Source organism: Trichomycterus rosablanca, unplaced genomic scaffold, assembly GCF_030014385.1.
Source record: "Trichomycterus rosablanca isolate fTriRos1 unplaced genomic scaffold, fTriRos1.hap1 scaffold_275, whole genome shotgun sequence".
NCBI lineage: Eukaryota > Metazoa > Chordata > Actinopteri > Siluriformes > Trichomycteridae > Trichomycterus > Trichomycterus rosablanca.
In genome coordinates, this window is record NW_026947103.1 from 18,164 (window position 1) to 40,022 (window position 21,859).

General features: G+C 40.7%; 1 protein-coding gene across 1 annotated transcript; it reads right to left on the minus strand.

Moving 5' to 3' along the window:
* Nucleotides 1-5,161: 5,161 nt before the first annotated feature.
* Nucleotides 5,162-20,181, minus strand: LOC134307482 (tubulinyl-Tyr carboxypeptidase 1-like). The gene is made up of 7 exons (XM_062990472.1): nt 19,311-20,181; nt 15,437-15,525; nt 14,547-14,603; nt 12,855-12,929; nt 11,341-11,722; nt 7,426-7,529; nt 5,162-6,004 (listed from the first exon to the last, which is right to left on the minus strand). Exons 1-7 carry the CDS (start codon nt 19,665-19,667, stop codon nt 5,932-5,934), a joined length of 1,137 nt encoding a protein of 378 aa, XP_062846542.1. The 5' UTR covers nt 19,668-20,181; the 3' UTR covers nt 5,162-5,931.
* Between the last annotated feature and the right edge of the window lie 1,678 nt (nt 20,182-21,859).

Sequence of the window (21,859 nt, forward strand, 5' to 3'; positions counted from 1 at the left end):
ATTCATGTCTGATATATGACTTGCATTTAAAACATGCGGATGTAGCAGGAACGTTTTTTTTGCATTTTCTCATTGCAGGACATTAGGATGCTTGTATTGTCTGCTATAAACTGAAGTATGTGGAGCTTCCCAGCTGCCTCCACTGAAGCATAACGAGACTGATTGGAGAAACACAGCAGGAATGAATTGTTTCTGCACCATGTGGAGGTGGGACACTTGGACTCTATTCATTTCAGGACATTTCAAGCGTTTCAAGCTTGTTTGTTATGTATGAGTAGCTTTTTCCATTCCACAGAGAATTCATTGTCCGTGGACAAGCTCCAAATCTGTTAGCATTAGCTTTAAATGAAGAGTACTTTAAAAGATTTTAAAATGCATCACAAACTGTGGCTTGTAATGCTGTTATTCTTTCCCAGTCCTGGTGAACTGTGGTGTCAGCAACCTAAGTTTGTGAACTAGAAAGACGAAAAAAAAATTAGAGAATATAGTTATAAAAATACACAAATATGTGTGTACACATATAGTATATATATATATACACAGTATTGTTTGTGTAATAATTAAAATTCACTTTTGTTTGTAAAAAGAAAATACAGTTAAATCAGAAAGTATTCAGACCCCATTAACTTTTTACTGGGCGGCACTGTGGCTAAGTGGGTAGCACTGTCGCCTCACGGCAAGAAGGTCCTGGGTTCGATCCCCAGGTGGGACGGTCCGGGTCCTTTCTGTGTGCATGTTCTCCCCGTGTCCGTGTGGGTTTCCTACGGGAGCTCCAGTTTCCTCCCACAGTCCAAAGACATGCAAGTGAGATGAATTGGAGACACTAAATCGTCCAAGAATGTGTTCGATATAACCTTGTGAACTGATAAACCTCGTGTGGCGAGTGACTGCCGTCCCTGTCATGAATGTAACCAAGGTGTGGAGCATGACGTTAAAATCCTAATAAACAAACCTTGACTTTTTACACTTTGTTGTGGATTTGATGTTTAAATGGATATAACTGGAATTTTTATCCATCAAGCTTCATTAGATACCCATAATGAAAATGTGAGAATGTTTTTGCAGTATTTAAAACACAATAGCTAAGATCTCTTATTCACAAAAACATATTCAGGTCTTTTATTCAGTATTTTGTAGAAGCCCCTTTGGCAAAAAGTCTTAATGGACTTGATGTACAAACTTTGCACACCTGGATTTGGGCAGCTTATCTCACTCTTCATTGTAGATCCTCTCAAGCTCCATCAGACTGCATGGTTTTATGCTTTTGTTCATTGACATGTTGAAAGGCTATCACCTTAGTCTGAGTTTCTGGAGGAGAGTAAACTTGGCACAACCTTGAATATTTCTAGTGTTGACCAAGAAGGGATTTGGTTGGGGCTTGGTTGCGTCCCCTAAGTGGCTAGGTTCACGTACTGCCATGCAACTTCTGTATGCCCAGCCAGAGAGGTTACCAGCAACATGGCTCTTACCATAACACCACTCAACCTTACTAAAAACTAATTTAAAAAATGTTCCAGTTCTATGACATCATAATGTAACTCAGTGTTTTCTTTGTTCTTAGGAAATGAAGCAGTCTGCATTGTGGGAAGAAAAGTTATTCAATAGAGCTGCATCTCACACACCTGCTTCTGTACTGTCTTTAACACTTTGGTAAGAGAGCTCATAGTCATTGATTGTTTTGGCAACATGGTAATCTGCTATTGGTCACATGAGAAAGTCATACTCAGCTGTATAAAGGCAAAACAAACACACAAGATCACACTTCATTTGTTCTTGGCTCATGTTTTTTAAAGGTTGGTCGCACTTTCATTGGTAAACGCTAAACTTTACAGTGCTCATATTGTTCAGGTTCAGTCCCGTTTCCTAATGTTTTTAATGGTGGCTATATTTAAGTTACATATACACGTTTTAATTTGCCTGTAATGTGTAACTAACTTGACATTTAGTTTTATTGTGAGGCAACATTATTTAAAAAAGGACAATATGGTGCAGTTTAGGTGCTATATAAAATGTAATGTCCAACAGTAAATATCTGATTATCAAAACATAAAAAAATCCGCACAGACCTATTCTAGTCCATAACTTGCACAAACGTTTGAAATTTACATTTGGTAAATACATTTGTTCCTTCTGAATAAATCCATCACAACCAACTGTCTATACAGATCACAAAAATGGTTAAAATGTCAAACATTTTAATAAGAGTGGTCAAAAATACATGGCCAGAAGTAAATGGACCTTTTAATTTGTGGGTTCAGTTTTGGCCACACTCATTGCAAACAGATGTTTTGAACCTTAAAGATACCCGGGCATTCTCTATAGACAGACATCGGCAGTATAATAGGTAGTACCAACAAGCTCAGTTGCTTTGAGTGGTCATTTGTTAAACTTCAGCCCCACAAAAGATGCCCTGGTCAAATGTACAGTGTATCACAAAAGTGAGTACACCCCTCACATTTCTGCAGATATTTAAGTATATCTTTTCATGGGACAACACTGACAAAATGACACTTTGACACAATGAAAAGTAGTCTGTGTGCAGCTTATATAACAGTGTAAATTTATTCTTCCCTCAAAATAACTCAATATACAGCCATTAATGTCTAAACCACCGGCAACAAAAGTGAGTACACCCCTAAGAGACTACACCCCTAAATGTCCAAATTGAGCACTGCTTGTCATTTTCCCTCCAAAATGTCATGTGACTTGTTAGTGTTACTAGGTCTCAGGTGTGCATAGGAAGCAGGTGTGTTCAATTTAGTAGTACAGCTCTCACACTCTCTCATACTGGTCACTGAAAGTTCCAACATGGCACCTCATGGCAAAGAACTCTCTGAGGATCTTAAAAGACGAATTGTTGCGCTCCATGAAGATGGCCAAGGCTACAAGAAGATTGCCAACACCCTGAAACTGAGCTGCAGCACAGTGGCCAAGATCATCCAGCGTTTTAAAAGAGCAGGGTCCACTCAGAACAGACCTCGCGTTGGTCGTCCAAAGAAGCTGAGTGCACGTGCTCAGCGTCACATCCAACTGCTGTCTTTGAAAGATAGGCGCAGGAGTGCTGTCAGCATTGCTGCAGAGATTGAAAAGGTGGGGGGTCAGCCTGTCAGTGCTCAGACCATACGCCGCACACTACATCAAATTGGTCTGCATGGCTGTCACCCCAGAAGGAAGCCTCTACACAAGAAAGCCCGCAAACAGTTTGCTGAAGACATGTCAACAAAGGACATGGATTACTGGAACCATGTCCTATTGTCTGATGAGACCAAGATTAATTTGTTTGGTTCAGATGGTCTCAAGCATGTGTGGCGGCAATCAGGTGAGGAGTACAAAGATAAGTGTGTCATGCCTACAGTCAAGCATGGTGGTGGGAATGCCATGGTCTGGGGCTGCATGAGTGCAGCAGGTGTTGGGGAGTTACATTTCATTGAGGGACACATGAACTCCAATATGTACTGTTAAATACTGAAGCAGAGCATGATCCCCTCCCTCCGGAAACTGGGTCGCAGGGCAGTGTTCCAGCATGATAATGACCCCAAACACACCTCTAAGACGACCACTGCTTTATTGAAGAGGCTGAGGCTAAAGGTGATGGACTGGCCAAGCATGTCTCCAGACCTAAACCCAATAGAACATCTTTGGGGCATCTTCAAGCGGAAGGTGGAGGAGCACAAAGTCTCGAATATCCGCCAGCTCCGTGATGTCGTCATGGAGGAGTGGAAAAGCATTCCAGTGGCAACCTGTGAAGCTCTGGTAAACTCCATGCCCAGGAGAGTTAAGGCAGTTCTGGGAAATATTGGTGGCCACACAAAATATTGACACTTCAGGAACTTTCACTAAGGGGTGTACTCACTTTTGTTGCCGGTGGTTTAGACATTAATGGCTGTATATTGAGTTATTTTGAGGGAAGAATAAATTTACACTGTTATATAAGCTGCACACAGACTACTTTTCATTGTGTCAAAGTGTCATTTTGTCAGTGTTGTCCCATGAAAAGATATACTTAAATATCTGCAGAAATGTGAGGGGTGTACTCACTTTTGTGATACACTGTATATGCTGTTATAAGAGAAAATATTTATGAGCAAGAACAGCCACACAAGCTCAAAAAATGAGGCCTCTGAGAGCGTGCTGATTTTTCATAACACACTAACCTGCCTCTAGAAGCCATTCTGAAGCAGAAACATCATTGTAAGCTTCTGTGGCCAAAAATTGTGTAAAACACAGCTGCACAGTGGCTCGGTGGGTAGAACTGTCGCCTCACAGCAAGAAAGTCCTGGGTTCGATCCCCAGACGGGGCGGTCCAGGTCCTTTCTGTGTGTAGTTTGCATGTTCTTCCCGTGTCTGCGTGGATTTCCTCCAGGAGCTCCTGTTTCGTCCCACAGTCCGAAAACATGCAGTCAGGTTAATTGGAGACACTAAATTGCCCTATAGGTAAATGGGTGTGTGTATGTGGGTCTGGACTGGCGCCCCATCCAGGGTGTTACTTTTGCCTTGCGCCCATTGAAAAGCTGGGATAGGCTCCAGCACCACCCCCCACCATGATCGGATAAGCGGTTAAGAAAGTGAGTGAGAGCCGCTCAGGTGGCGCAGCGGTAAAAAGAAACGCGCTGCAACCAGGGCTGGATTCTGAGAAGCATCGTATCGAATCCAGCCTTGCTTTACCGGTTCGAAGCTGAGTGGCTATATGAGCAACGATTGGCCGGTTGCTCATGTGGGGGGTGGGACAAAGAACCGGATGTGGGTCTCTCTCTGTCAGAATGCGATTGCGTTCTCTGCCGGCTGATTGGAGGCGCTTACACAGAGATGGGAGGGGGTGCCCTTAGGGTGTGTCTCTCCGCATGCAACGCTAGTTGGCGCCAAACTCGTCAATGTGTGGGTGGCAAAGATGCATCTGGCTGCTGCTCGTGTTTCGGAGGGGATACGGGTTAGCTTCACCTCCGTCAGGGCAGGGTTCGGCATAGACAGAGAGGAAGCACGATGCTAATTGAACAATTGGATGCGCTAAAAAGGGGAGAAAAAGGGGTAAAAATTAAAAAAAAAAAAGTGAGAGTGAGTGTAAAACACACTACCATTAAACTCTGGATTAGTAAAAACATGAGTTGTGATTGAGTTGGTGTTACCATCATGTAGATGATTTAAGGCCGATGTGAGGAGTAGATGATGAGTAATGGTCTTTAATGTCCTTAAAGTTCATATCAATAAAAGCTTCATGCTTTGCTAAATCATACAGAGACATTCCAGAGACTTTTGGCAACGGTTTTGGTGTGGAATATCTTTGCTGGCCTGCACTAACTAGGTCAAAGTGAAAACACATGGTTTTTGAATAAGTCCACATACTTTTAGCCATGTACGGTTATGCATGTCTGTCATTAATTAAAAAAAGGTCATTCAAGTGTTAGAGCTTGGACTGAAGCTGTTTAAAGGAGTTGGCTGCTGACACTACATTGCCACTTCGACATCCAACCAAAACATAACCTTGTGTTTATAAGGGTTGTCTGTCTTTTTTTTTTTTTTTTTTGAGCTGGGAGGACGTGGACATAGGAGTGACAAGTCAGTCTCCTCAAGCCATGCTAACAAATAGGTAGCTTATTAAATAAAAGGCACCTGATAAGTGTTTTATAAAGTACAACAGAAAAATTCAGGTTAGTACACACACACACACACTGTCATATTTACAAGTCACTTAGTGCACATGTGCAGCTGGGTGTCTACAAAAGTGGTCTCCTTATGTGAGTCGTTAAAAGTGGCATGGCATCTGGTTTGCTCACAGGTACATACTGTACATCACCGTTAAAACAGTTCACATGTAATATTTTAAAAACGGAAAGACAATCGAGACGTTTCTGTTCCGCATCACTTCAACTAAGCATTATGGTGTAGCTGGTTGTTTGGTGTGAATTGTATTGTTCAGCGGCAGTAGAGTTCTGCTCACACTCTAATCTGGTAACCGTTCATATCAGCTGGGGGTTTCGCATCCATAGGCTTCTTGTCACCAGATGGCCTGTAAAGAAAGAAAATATTTATTAAAAATTAAACACAACAGTTTAAGAGTGTAATATGTAATATTATGGTTAGAATTGGAGGCTTCTATAAATAACTTGGCTGGACTGTTAAGTTTGTGATATGCAGTTGCAGTTGAAAACATTCAACCCCCTCAACAAGGTATTATGGCGATGTTTGAATGAAAATATACAAGTAAACAGAATTATTATGAATGCAAGCATTTTAAATGCATCCACCCCCCCCCCCCCCCCTTCTCCCAATTTAGTGTAGCCAATCCGTTGGATGTGCTTTATGTGTGGAGTTTGCATGTTCTCCCCATGTCTGCGTGGGTTTCCTCCGGGAGCTCCGGTTTCCTCCCACAGTCCAAAGACATACAGTCAGGTTAATTGGATACACAAAATTGTCCATGACTGTGTTTGACATTGTATCACAATGAACAATTAGGAGAGTTATTAACTTACTTTTGGCCATATAGTCTATAATAACATTCATGAAAATATGCTGATTGGGAATGATTTAGGTTCATGTCGATAGAGTGAGTATAAGGGTGGCACAGTGGTAAGACTACTTTGTAAACTGAGTAATGAGCTCTTATGAAGATAATTAGCAAATGTAGAGGTCAGATGACATGCTAAAAGGGCCTGTATGAACACTTAGAGGTCTGGGCTGTATAATGGAGGTAGTCATTACAATTTAGCGTAGCCAATCCGTTGCTGGGGACCCAGACAGTGTCAGAGTAGGGTGTATATTCGCCTAACACACACTCCCTCCAACGTGTGCGCAGTCCACCTGTCTCTTCTTATTCTCCCGTACTTTGATAAATTCACGTGTGAGGTCGGTTTCGTGCACACATCGATCTCTGCACTTCTCCACTTCTGTACAGGCACCCTGGGCAACCAAGGTCCTTACACAGTGGTCATTTCCCACCCATCAGACTAGAAGCCAACTGTGCCTGCTAAGGGGCACCCAGCTGACCTGATTTGAATCCCAGCGCTGGTGAGCTAGCGGTATATGCTGCTGTGCCACCTGAGTGCCCAATGCAAGCAATTTTAATAAGTTAACAATTTTAAGTTCAAATGAAAAACATATAATTCTCTTGACAAATATTCATGTGGACTATTTTTCAACCCCTAGCCTTGGTGAAACATGCTTTTGCTTTTGATACAGTGAACCAGCTAAACGTTCCATTACAATAATTGTGTTATTAGGTAAGTTTGATGCTAATATAGTTTTGCAATGGTTGCTATAATAATGTGAATAACTCCTCAATTGTTAATGAGAAAAAAACAACTAGCCAAACAGGGTTCTGAAGGCAAAATATGTTGAAAGAAACTGCATGTACTGTATCTTGACTATACTACAGACCTACCAAAAAGCAAAAAGACACAGCACAGAGATGCATGTAGAGAGCAATAATACCTTCTTTCATTCCGGCTGTTCCTACGCATGGGGCTTCCGGGGTTACGTAGAGGAGATCCTGTATCTTTCCTTCTGTCCTTGCTAGGTGAAACCGGTTTGCCAATCTACAATACATTCAGAACCCATTATTTATTGTTCAATAATGTTCAGTGAAGTAATGTGTTAAAATTGGAAACTGGAAGTTTGGCTTTTAAATGTATCTATTAGTTTTTTTCCTTGAATTTTCCTCTTTTATCCACCAGTTGTCGGGGTTGTCAAGCGGGAGTGAATTAACAATCACAATTCAATCAAGGAGAGCCAGATCACCACACACGTCTCCAACATGTGGCCGCTTCTCATTACCTGCCAGTGCGGGGCGACACGGTGGCTCAGTGGGTAGCACAGTCACCTCACAGCAAGAAGGTCCTGGGTTCGATCCCCAAGTGGGGTGGTTCGTGGGTATAATAACATTCATGAAAATATGCTGATTGGGAATGATTTAGGTTCATGTCGATAGAGTGAGTATAAGGGTGGCACAGTGGTAAGACTACTTTGTAAACTGAGTAATGAGCTCTTATGAAGATAATTAGCAAATGTAGAGGTCAGATGACATGCTAAAAGGGCCTGTATGAACACTTAGAGGTCTGGGCTGTATAATGGAGGTAGTCATTACTGTGTACACTTGATACCTCTTCAACACTTATACACACTAATGCTGAGGAAGGGCTTTGGTATGCAGGCTTAGTCATACACAGTTTACAGCCTGGGGTCTGAGCACAGGAATGTGCTTAAGGAGGCATCAGTGGACGAGCTAAAATTACAACCCCTCTGTCTCTAATGGAAATGTGTTTATTCAGTGAGATGCCATTCCTTATAAATTGACCTGTCTGTGATGGTACCAGTCAGGTGTGATGCAAAATTTCTTGCCAGTGCTACTTAAGAGTGATGGTTAACAGGAAATGATGCTGTGAAATGATGAGTGCATAAAGCGCATGATGTCAGCTCGCATTTAAGTCAACTGGTAAGATTACACAACATTCCTTCTTAGTCGTTTAGATCATTTACTGTTGGCAAACTATTGCTACAGTCGCTTGCTATGTCCAGTCTATTCAGTAGTATGCCATGTTGACATTCAAACATAATCTACATTTATGCTATGTAGCAGACACTTTTATCCAAAACACTGTACAATTCTAGGTGCTCGGGTGGTGCCGCGGTCTATTACGTTAGCCCACCAGTGTTGAGATCTGAGTTCCAATCTTGGCAGTGTTCTCGACTGGCCGGGCATCTTCACAGACATAAATGCTATGTTTGAAAGTGGGGGTGGATGAAGCCCTGGGGTGTATTAGCACTTTGTCCAGGGTATTCCTGCCTTGCAACCCTGATGGGTACAGCGGTTGATGAAAATGATGATAATTTTTTTATGCTTACTGAGGTTATTTAACTTAATCTCACACTTAAAATTTTATGACGTTCCAATCTCTAATTTAAAAAGAAAAAAGAAACCTAAATAAAATGTCATTAATTTTTTAAGTGAGCATTATTTTTGAAAATCATATGGAAGCTCTTAAGCAGTCATCTATGACTCTTCCTGTTTTACCAGAATATAAATATGAAGTAACACAGATGCCAGTATTCATTAGTCAGCCTCTCGACATAGGAACATTTTAAAGAATACAAATAAGAATGAAGACAAAGGTGTGTTGATCTTCATAAATCTGGCAAGAACAATAATAATAGTTATAATTCCTAAAATCCCTATAATCCTTTGTTAGGGTGGTATTTCAGAAGTGAACTTTATCCCCATTCCAGTTCTGTTATTTTCCAAAGCCCCTGGAAAAGTATTATACATACTGTAGCATCATGAACTTCATAAAGTACCAGCTTCTCTGCCAAGAAACTAAAACTGTGTTATGCCCCAATCTTTCAGCTGGATAATAATCTGAAATGTTTAGATGAGCAGTAAATCTAGCTTCTGCCATGGCCATGCCAGGCCCCTACATCCCCTTTAATAAAAACCTGCAGGGTGAACTGAAGAGTGAGTTGATTATGTATTAAGAAGGCTCTCAGTAGCAGATAGATCGGCATAGTGAAATTGTACAAAGTACAAAATGCAGTAAAGCTAAACTGTTTTTTTTTTCCACAAACTTGCTTTAAGTAGGGGTTTGATTTTTTTTAGAGCAATTAAGCTAAATAACTACACAGATAAACTTACTGTTTTACTCATATTTAAGTGCCAATAATTCTAAAGCTGATTGTATTTCCTAAAAGGACGTGAATTTAAGACAATTTTTTAGAGAAATTTTTGAGTGGATTTAAAGTCAAGTTTTAATGTTAAGCTCCACAGTTATGGTAATACAGTAAATTCATACTTGCAGTATTTAGCAGACTTCTTTATCCACAGCAACTTACAATTATGACTGAAAACAATTAAAGCAATTGTTGGTTAAGGGCCTTGCTCAGGGGCCCAACAGTGGCAACTTGGCAGCTTAGGGGCTTGAACTGGCAAACTTATGATTACTCAAATTCAAACAGTCCATGGATCTGTCCTCTAAAGAACCGATCAGCAAAAGCTTCAAAAGCCTTGGTTTGGGTTTATGGGGCTGAATAGCTGCACACAAACCTAAGATTAACATGCACAGCTATGTGTGACAACTGATATATTGTATGGCACATCGCTATTGGACCCTGGAGATCTAAAAATGCTTTCTTTTGAGGTACAAAACCCTCCTCAGAACCTGGCAGTCTAATGGGCAACTCCTTGCCCTGTGGATGCTATGGCAGCTAACCCTGCAATTAGGCCATAGTGTTTACTGTATAGTTTAATAGAACCTGAAACAAGTCTGGGTTTGGGCTTCTTTACGTTCAGCTTCATAAAACTGATTCATGCATGGTCATAAAAAAAGAATTAGCCCTGTTTGATGAGGCAGCCCTGAACAGAGCTCTGACTACAACCCTGTTCAACACATGTGGGATGAACTAGAACACCAGGGGTGGCACAGTGGGCTCACAGCAAGAAGGTCCTGGGTTTGATTCCTAGGGGGAGTGGTATGGGTCCTTTCTGTGTGGTTTGCATGTTCTTCCCATGTCTGTGTGGGTTTCCTCCCACAGTCCAAAGACATTCAAGTGAGGTGAACTGATGATACAAAATTGCCATGACTGTGTTTGACTTGAACTGATGAATCTTGTGTAACCAGTAATTACCAGTCCTGTCACGATTGTAACCAAAACATGATTGTAACCTTAGTGTAAAACATGAAGTTAAAATCCTAATAAATGAAATCAATATAACTAGAACATAAGCTATATGTGGCCCTCATTACCCAACATCAATGCCCAAACATAGAATGTTCCTGGGGCTAAAAAGCTAATTCTTACACATTTTCCAAAATGTATTGGAAGATTTGTTTAAGAAAAAACTGTTATAACTGGTAAAGTTGTGAATCTACTTTTGTTATAATGCCTATTGTTATAAATGTAAAGGTTGGGTGTCCACATATATTTGCCACAAAATCTAGCAGTTTTACACATGAGACTTGCACACGATTTATAGGCTAAACTGTTATGGCCTTCAAGTTAGACCTGCCTTAATTTCTGTGGGATCTTAATGCTTTGAACTTAAGAGTTGTACATTCTGTCTAAATTTACATTTTCGGCATTTAGCAGACGCTTTTATCCAAAGCGACTTACAGTACTGTGACATTATATTGTATAAGCAAGTGAGGGTTAATGACCTTGCTCAAGGACCCAATAGTGGCAGCCTGACAGTAGTGGGGCTTAAACCAGCAACCTTTCGATTACTAATCCAGTACCTTAACCACTAGGCTGCCTACAGTATAAATAATCATTAAATGGTATTACATTATTAAAGTTTTGACCAGTGATGTATAATCTTCCATTAAATCCTTGATATCATGTCATTATCTTGTTACTCACATTCAGTCTCATGTCGCGTGTATGCCTCTCGAGCTCCTTCTTCAGCTCCTCTTTGGAAAGCTTGTCAACATCCAACACCGAGTGCTTCCATTCAATCTGCTCCACACTGTGAGGGTCATGTGACACATACTGGCCGATCTTCACCTTGCGAAGCGTGTGCCAGTAGCCCTGATAGGCAGTCTGGAACTCCTGCAGCAGGTCCGCCAGCGTGCGGTACTCCAGCGGCTTGTACATCAGATCCTCACGCCGACTGATCCCGAGGGCCCCGAAGCGCCCGCCGCTGTGGATCCCCAACACGATGTGGCGGAAGTGGTTCCCTGAGAAGTAAGTTTTAAAGCTGATGGGGAAGCGTTCCACTGACGGCATGCTGTTAGTGAGGTAACTAAAGTGTGAACGAGGTTAAGGAAAGTGTGTGTGCTGGTTAGCAGCTCTTCAAAACACTTTACCTTGCAACTATACATAGACTATTTATAGAGTTCATATTGGTGCAATTAGTATGTGTGCAGTTACCCTGTAAAGCAGATCATTTTAATCTGCATACCTGTTTTTAAGCCAGATGCCCTTCCTGATCCCTTTCCTTATTTTTTATCCGGGCTTGGGACCAGCACTTTGAGCACACTGATAAGTGCACCTTCCAATGGCTAGGCTGTTCAGCCTCTGAGACATAGCCATGTCTGTGTAGAAGCCCAACCAGCTGATAGCACCAATGTTCTCCGGTTGTCAATGATAAGGGGCCAGCATATTTTACTTCTGCGCCACCTGAGTGCTCTAAGCTTTTTTTGGCATTTAGCAGACACTTACAGTACTGGGACAGTGCATTGTCTAAGCAATTGGGGGTTAAGGGCTTTGCTCTAGGGCCCAACAGTGACAACCTAGCAGTGGTGAGGCTTGAACCAGTGACATTTTGATTACCAGTCTTGTACCTTAACCACTAGGCTACAACTGCCCTGGTGCCCTGTAATAACTACTATTCACCCCACCTTTACGAGACAGCAAGACACTCTACTGTTTTGATTAACTGTTAAAGCTTTAACTTTTGCTTCTTGGCTCTTACATACTTCTTTGAAAGTATATTGCCAACTTGATTGAATGAAAAAACATGGTCACATGGTCTAGCCAGAAACACCTGACCAGCTGAAGCTCTCCAAGAGCTTTAACACATTTTATTATTAACAAACCAAATCTCATCATGCATTTTTCCACATTATCCCTCTTTTTTCTAAATAAGTTGCTTATAATTCACAATTGCAGTCTGACATTTGCCACCCCCATTCTGACCAAGTAGAGCTGCAGATAACACATGCCCCCTTCAACATGTATTTTGCTGGCCGCTTCTTTTCACCTGCCAGCAACAGACCCTCACAGAGAGACGTATAGAGTATGGAGAAGGTCAGCAGGGGTCACACAAGCACCATCATTTTAAAGGTTTCAGTCTATAAACTATAAACTGTTACTTTACACTTTGAAAAGTCTGACTTAAGAAAGTGTACAGTAAACTCAGCATGGTCGGATACATTCCGAGGATCACAGCCTCCAGACATTTGATTGGTAGACATTCTCTGGTCATTTCCTTAGCTATGTCCATTAACCTGTAGGGAAAAAAAAAAAAAATACAAAACCTATATTAAGAAAAGGACATTTAATAAATTGCACTAAAAAGAATAAGAATAAAGAATAATTCACTTAAATCTTTATTTAACTGACAAAAATAGAAAGAAAAAATGTCCAGTGTTTTCACTGATCAACTTTGTTGTATTTTGTAGATATAAACACATTCAGAATGTGATTCCTGCAACACACTCTAAAAAAAGTATAGACAGAGGCATATTTAGAACTGTGTTCCATAACCTCTCCTATTAATAATTCTTTTGAATGGTTTGGAAACTTAGGACACTAATTGTCACAGTTTTTTCCTCCATTCTTGATTGACACGAGACTACAGCTGCTCAACAGTCCGTGGCCACTGCTGTATGATTCTCCTCTTCATGATGCACCATGCATTTTCAATAGAAGACATCTGGACTGCAGGCAGGTCAGTCAAGCACACACTGTGACTATGTAGCCCCGTTGTTGTAGTGTGACTTTAATTAATAACTTCCTAATAATTAATACATCATCAATATTTTATTAATATTTTATTTGAGGTGAAGCAGTCTAAAGCTGGGAACACACTCCACCTTTCGCAACCGACTTGAATGACTACAAAAAGGCCTACTCCCGACAGCTTCCCTCAAGCCTGAACAGACCCATTTACTTAGATGGAAATTTTTAAAAAATAACCCAATAACACAAGAAATAATGTCATCAATATTAGTTATTAGTTAAAAGTAATTGCTAAATATCTAATAAGCCCTGAAAATACACAAGATAATATTAAATTGTATGTACATATGCTTTTTTAGTCTGTTTTGTTTTTAAGATGCCAAATATCAACAGTGCTATCAACTGGTTGGGTGTCTACACAGACACGTTTGGTTATGTCTGGGGGTGGGTGGTGTCTGAGGCACCGTATTACTGCATTGGCCCAGTGATAGTGGGGAAACCAGACCCACCACGACTGACCAGGATAAAGCAGTGGTAAAGAATAAAAATGAAAATAAATGAACAATATAATGTACGAATTAAGTAAATGTACATATGTTTTTAATGCAAAGTTATGTCTAAGGTGGGTATGTGGGAGAACAGCCTAGACATTGTGTGGTGCGCTGTCAGTGACGGTCCCAGGTCTGGATAAAAGTAATAAGAAGGGTTGCGTCAGGAAAGACATCTAAAATAAAAACTGTGCCAAATCAGGTATGGAAACCAGAATGATCCACTGTGGCAACCCATAAATACGGGAGCAGCTGGGAAAAAAGAGTGATAAAAATTTTAAAAACCATAGGCAGGCTGTTTTTTTGCCAACTGTACAGAATACATTAAGGGTTGCTGCAATGTAAAAATGAACTAAACCCATCCCCACTTCCTCCAGTAGCACTGGTGTAGTGTGATGCTAAAATCTAATTTCCTACAGCTGATAATATTAATGCCATGTCATGTTCCAACCCATAAACATCATCAGCTGCTTCCTGTTTCTGTTCCTCTGTATGCTAGAACCAGAAAGAGGAACAAGACTGTTGCTTAAATATAGAAGTATCACAAGCTTAGGAAAAGCAAGGAAATAACCAGTTAGGATGCTAATGAGATATGGTTCAAAACAGGACACTTACGCTGTAAGAGGTCGGCTCTTCTTGATTTCGAAAAACTGCGTTCCAGTGTGATTGTACCTGTTCAAAACTGTTAAGTAATTAATAATTACCGAAGAGACATGAGGTTTGTCTGATTTTTTAAATGACATTAGACTGAACCATAACTACATAAATTAACATGACATAAAAGGAACATTTATAATAATAAATGTAATAAATAAACATTTGATATATTATAGTAATCCTGTTTTAGAAAATTCCATTCACTCCCATTTTTCTCCCATTCTAGTCGTATCTAATTACCCAGTTGGAATTCCTCCACTGTTGCAGACTGACGTGTGTAATAACCAACCACTTTTTTTTCACCTGCCCTAAGCAAATCATGTCTGTATAGGCACCCAGCTGACTGATAGATAGAAGGGGTTTAGGAGCTTGGGAAGTTAGCAGTGGTGGGCTGGAGCCTTTTACCACTGAACCCGCTTGACACCCAGAAATCCTCTTAGTACTTACAGTATATTGTTGACACTAAAAAGGTCATACATTTTGGTCCAAATTTTGGAGATAAAACACACGGCCCATAAAGAGTTGTACAAAGTTTATTCAATTGGTTTGAGCATTGTTGAATATCTCATAGCCGCAAAGTCTACCGTTCTGCTTTATATCTCTCTGGCTTATTTCCTATATTCCACATCTGTACTGCATCTCCTTTATCTACTGAGAAAAGCAAAAACGCATCCAACCAAAGTGTGAAGGCCGTTGCTGGCAGTAAATAAACATTTGCGCTACTGGCTAAGCTAGACATGAACTAGCTGTGCGGGTTTATGTTTATTTCCATGTCCATGGTTACTAGTCCCATAAGGTCTATATAAAAACAGCATCAGATTTCAGGCATCAAATGCTTTAAAGGATACTGCAAGTCCCTGATGTATTTCTGTATGGCTTCCAAGCGATGAGGAACACTGGTGCTTGGCTGGTATGTAGGCACAGTAGGTAATGGGATCTGTGGGGTTGAGAAAAGAAAGCATCCCATCAACAGAGTAGTACAAATGTATTAAGTGCAGCTGGATGATCGTTTTCAGTCTGACAGCAGATCTTCTCTTTGGAGGAAAATCTGTGGTGGAATCCTAATTTCTGATCTATAGAGACGTATTACATAAATAAATGAAGGTACCTGATTGACACTGGAACACACTGAGTAGAAATAAAATAGAGTTAGATTGACTGCATGCATAACCTCCTGACCCGTTGTTTGAGAACACTGCATTTTATTTTTAGCTGACAGTTCACCATATATGGCATGAAATCATTATTATTTCAGCACTGTACATTTCAGAGGACACACTGAGTGAATCTTTTATGAATGTAGGTACATTCTGAACAACTAGATCACAAAAGAGGCAAATTAAAGACACTAGGCTGAGCAAATCCTATACAGAACCACTGAGATACAGTATGCTCTAAATCATCAATACTTTCAAATTCATTAATTTTAGTAGCTTAATACGTGTAGTGCCATGTTTTTTTTTTTTCAGAAAAAGTTGGGACAGCATGGAAAATGCAAATAATAAAAGAACACAGAGTTTCTTACATTTACTTTGACTGTTATTTGATTGCAGACAGGATGAACCTGAGATATTTCGTGTTTTGTCTGGTCAACTTCATTTCATTTAATAATAAACAGCCATTCCTGCATTTCAGGTCTGCAACACATTCCAAAAAAAGTTGGGACAGTAAAGCATTTAGCACTTTGTAATGTTGCTATTCCTTTTCACCACACTTAAAAGACGTTTTGGCACAGAGGAGACCAAGTGATTTAGTGTTTCAGCTTTTATTTTGTCTCATTCTTCCTGCAAACACGTCTTAAGATGTGCACCAGTACGGGGTCGTCGTTGTCGCATTTTCCGATTCAAAATTCTCCACATATTCTCTATTGGGGACAGGTCAGGACTGCAGGCAGGCCAGTCCAGTACCCGTACGCTCTTCTTCCGCAGCCATGCCTCTGTAATGTGTGTAGCATGTGGTTTTGCATTGTCTTGTTGAAAAATGCATGAACATCCCAGGAAAAGATGACGTCTTGAAGGCAGCACATGTTGCTCTGAGATCTCAATGTACTTTTCTGCATTAATGCTGCCATCACAGAAGTGTAAATGACACAGCCCCATACCATGACAGACCCCGGCTTATGGACTTGTTGCTGATAACAGTCTGGATGGTCCTTTTCGTCTTTGATCCAGAGCACACGGCGTCCATTTTGTCCAAAAAAGACCTGGAATGCTGATTCATCTGACCACAATACACGCTTCCACTGTGTGATGGTCCATCTTAGATGCCTCTGAGCCGAGATAAGTCGACGCTGTTTCTTTTATTTGCATTTTCCACACTGTCTTAACTTTTTCTGATTTGGGGTTGTAGACCAGTAATCAGACGAGTGCTGGTTCAAGCCCCACCACTGCGAGGTTGCCACTGTTGAGCTCTTGAGCAAGGCCCTTAGCTTTGACTGTATACTGTCACAACTGTAAGTCGCTTTAGATAAAAGTGTCTGCTAAATGCCGTAAGTGTACATGTTGTCCAAAATGAGAATGTTCAGTGTACCAGTCCAAAAGCAGTTTGTGTAAGGAGAAAACAGTGTAGTGGCATTAATAAAATAGTACAGTATCTTTAAATCTACCACAGAACTGTTGCTTGTTTTGAACATTTCATTAGCAGGATGGACAACTGATCACATGACTATTGTGAGTGCATAGCTCTTTAGTCTCAAGCCATGGGGCTAAGCTCACACGCTACACCCTTCAATAAGATCCATTCAGTGACAGAACTGCTTTGACTAAATTAATTAAATGGTACTGCTTAGTGGAGCCCTACGACCACATGTCATCAAACTGATGTGATTTGGACATTTCTGTGGATGGTAAAGATACCAGAATCAATCAAGGCTGTTGATAAATATACCACATTAGGTTACTCAGTTACGAGAATGCCCTAGTGTTTAGATTTTCATTTATCATCATAACAACAAACAGCAGTAAGTATTTAATTGAATTTTTAGACCTGAATTCCCTAAAACAAAGGACAACATGATGTGCATCATCAGTGCACTGAGCCGTGCCCTTTAAAGTACAGACAACAGAAGAAGTCTTTCCTAAAATACAGAACTATTTTGTTTCTGTCGGTAGTGTCTGATGGGCAATAGTCCATGGAAAGATTGAGTTTGAGATGCCGGTCCGTTGCGGGGCCCTGGCCACCCCCCTCTTCAGGACGTTGCCTGTCCGTATGAAGACACCCAACTGGCCGATAGCATTGCTGGGAATTGGATCCCAGCAGTAGTTGATCCTAGAGTAATTTATTGGGTATTTTTCCACCCAAACACCTGCTGCTGTAATGATGTGGAAAATGTTCTATTAACACATACTGGTCCCATAATACCAATAAAGTATAGCTTAAATGTTACAGCATACACTAACGACCTCCTTGTTTGTAGTTCAACAATTACTGACTGTAGTCCATCTGTTTCTCTGCATACCTTTTTAGTCTGCTTTCATGCTGTTCTTCAATGGTCAGGACTCTCCCTGGACCACCACAAAGCAGGTATTATTTGGGTGGTGGATCATTCTCAGCACTGCAGTGACAATGACATGGTGGTGGTGTGTTAGTGTGCGTTGTGCTGGTATGAGTGGATAAGACACAGCAGTGCCGATGGAGTTTTTAAACACCTTACAGTTACAGCTGGACTGAGAATAGTCCACCAACCAAAAATAACCAGTCAACAGTGCCCCGTGGGCAGTGTCCTGTGACCACTGATGAAGGTCTGGAAGATGACCAACTCAAACAGCAGCAATAGCTGAGCGATCGTCTCTGACTTTACATCTAGAAGGTGGACCAACTAGGTAGGACACCAGCAGCGCTGCTGTGTCTTATCCACTCATACCAGCACAACACACACTAACACACCACCACCACCACCATGTCATTGTAACTGCAGTGCTGAGAATCATCCACCACCCACATAATATCTACTCTGTAGTGGTCCTGTGAGAGTCCTGACCATTGAAGAACAGCATGAAAGGGGGCTAACAAAGCATGCAGAGCAACAGATGGACTACATTCAGTAATTGTAGAGCTACAAAGTGCTTCTATATGGTAAGTGGAGCTGATAAAATGGACAGTGAGTGTAGAAACAAGGAGGTGGTTTTAATGTGATGGCTGATCGGTGTATATATAAATTGTTGTTGACCATGTCCTTTGCTGCATAACTACAATTTGCCATATTATAATATTAACAGGTTCCATGAATATGACAATGAGTTCATTGTACTTCAGCTGCATCTTTAATCACCGAATCTAAATTCAACTGAGCATGTGGTAGAACAGGAAATTCATAGTATGAGCATGTGCAGAAATTATGTGACACAAGAATTAGTATGTGTTGTTGTTCTGCAGTTCTGTACTACAACTACCAACAGTTATTATTACTCTTATTAATAAACCTAAGATCAGTTAACTTTCATCAAGTCCGAAAAACTGGGTACAAGGCAGAAACAATCCATCGCAGGGCTTCTGCCAATACCCCTACCCCCTCAGACATAGCCAATCATGTCTGTGTAAAAGCCAGCCGGCCAACAGCAGGCCCTTAACCCTCAATTGCTTGGACAGTATACTGTCACAGTACTGTAAGTCGCTTTGGATAAAGGCATCTGCTAAATGCCGAAAATGTAAATGTAAATGACTGGCTCTGCAGGTAATAATAAATTTAAATAACATAAATCAGAAGAGATAAAGAACAGGGACCTTGGGCAGGTCGGTTGCTCCGCGGATCCTTCCCTCCACTTCCTCCCCCTCTGGGTGATTCCTGGCCACGTGCCGCCACATCTGCTCCCAAGTTTCCTCGTTCACTGGCAACCCGCCTCGATTCACAATGAATGGGATTCCTCCATCCCGCAGTTCTTCCTCTCCATCTTCCTCTTGCTCTTCATCCCTTTCCTCCACTCCGTCCAGACTGACAGAAGCCCGCATAGCCAACATAGCACCTCCGCCGACCTTTGACCTGGCGCGAGGTTGGCTCAGGCAGATCCCAATTCCTGTCTTGTCCATCAGTCTCCGTGGAGACGTGCAGGGATGGACTCGCCCACAACACGTGACTGGCATTAGGGGCTCATAATAACGTAGCTGGATGCAAAAGCATCATGACCTAATGAGACCAGGTCCAGATTACAGGCTATACACGGTTTATCATGTTTGATCGGATGTGAAACACTTGTTAACAACCGTAACTGAGATGCTAAAATGTTTAATAGTGTTGACTAAGTAATTTAAATTAGGGAAAAAATTGGAAAATGCTACAATTTTGCAATCCCTGATAACTAGGGGCAAGCAGTAGCCTAGTAACCAGAAGGTTCAAGGTTGCTGCTGTTGGCCCTTAACCCTCAATTGCTCAGACTGTATACTGTAACTTGCTTTGGATAAAGGCGTCTGCTAAATGCCGTAAATGTAAATAACTCACTAAAGGCTAAGCAGGTTGAAGTTTCTCCACATGGGGGAGCTGTTGACACTGTAGTAGTTTTGTGTTCATAGAACCACTCACATTGGTACAGACCAGTGCTCTTGTTTTGATGAATATTGGCAAATATTTTCAGTGTTTTTATTAATGGGAAAACATAAATATAATGTTCTGTAGTTTAATTTAACCTTATAAGGCATTATTTTGTATATATTTTAATTTAAAAAAGCAAAACAGTGGTTCTTTACAGACTGAATGAAATGGTGTAAGAACTTTGCGCCTAGAAATGTTGTAAAAACATAGTATATACGATAGCAATGTAAATTATTACGATTTTGTCCACGTAAAAACTACAACGCTGTACAAAAACACTAAGTCAACACCAACTGCTTATATATTTAAATGTAAGAAATGGTCCTATTGGAAGCACTAAATCAAATAAAAACACTAAACCGTTGCTCGCTTAATGAGTTAATAAACGTCCATTGTTTTAGTATGTCGCCTAGGCTGTGCAAATGTAATACTAAAATACACAAAAAAGAAAAAAATATAAATTTTAAAATCGATATTAAAATGCAGCCGTTTTTCTTTCATATAAAGAGCTAAAAGTGACTGAATCTAAAGACAAAAAGCATCAAATCTGTCAAATACCGGCTCCGTCCCAGAGGTCGTTCAGTTCATGTCCACGCTGTTGAATGAATATTTCAGTATTATATTTCTCCCAAAACCAGTATCGTGAAACAGTCACAGCTCGTTTAAATCCCAGTCCGTTATTATTACGCTGTATAACAGTCCTATTCAACCGTTAATCAAACAGAAGCTGATCTAATACCGGTTACAGTAAAGCCTGCCCAACTCCCCATGTTCAAGAGCGGGGATGGGTGTCGATTCTATAAAGAGTCGATTCTCCAATTCTAGGCATTGGTATGAAAGAGTCGACTCCAGTAAACGCTAATTCGTACACAATGTAATTTAAATAAGCAGCGTTGCCACTTCTTGGGATTTTTCCCAATATCTTGGGATTTGGGGGATCGATTTGGGACACAGTTGTGGCCTAGTGGTTGAGGTACTGTACTAGTAATGCAAAGGTTGCTGGTTCAAGTCCCACCACTGCCAGGTTGCCACTGTTGGGCCCTTGAGCAAGGCCCTTAACCCTCAATTGCTTAGATAGTATACTGTCAGTGTACTGTAAGTCGCTTTGGATAAACGCGTCTGCTAAATGCCTAAAATGTAAATTTGGGGATTTTGTCAAGTAATCTTGGGATTTTTAATTTGCACTTAAGCAATTAAAATCTGCATGCAATTTTATGGTCTACAGTCATAAATTAGGAATGACAAAGCGTACTACTACTGAATAATAACCTTTGGTTGTTGCTGGCCATTTCTACGGCTACTGTACTTCTTTACTTATTTACATTTTCTTGGACACGAGAACATAACGTCACGTCTGTTGTCATTCGTGCATTTTACTTCTCTTTTTTGGTAACTGTTGTGATAGGTTAAAGTAATTGCAATAATAGATTGTGATATTTGTGAAAATACATTATATAAATGTTTACAATTTTGTCATTTTTAGTTACTTGGGATTTTTTGTACAATCTTGGGATTTTTGTGACAAGATCTTGGGAATTCTTAAAATGGAGAGTGGCAACACTGTATATTAGGTTTGTTTACAGTCCTAAAACATCAGCCCTCAACATTTATGGTCTAGTGACGCCATTTAAAAGGCTCAAAGTTTTTGTGAATACACCACAACCCCTGCCTTACTCTATAAATAATATTTCTATGCATTGTGTTAAGTCGATGACCCGCGTTTCACCAAAGGGACAAACTTTTGTTT

What these genes read in the sequence shown, in the direction of transcription:
- LOC134307482 (XM_062990472.1), bottom strand. Translation starts at nt 19,667, where the DNA reads ATGCCAGTCACGTGTTGTGGGCGAGTCCATCCCTGCACGTCTCCACGG. An exon ending in GAGCAACCGACCTGCCCAAG is followed by an intron (nt 15,526 to 19,310) that starts GTCCCTGTTCTT and finishes TCAACCCCACAG; the next exon opens with ATCCCATTACCTACTGTGCC. An exon ending in AAATACATCAGGGACTTGCA is followed by an intron (nt 14,604 to 15,436) that starts GTATCCTTTAAA and finishes AGTTTTGAACAG; the next exon opens with GTACAATCACACTGGAACGC.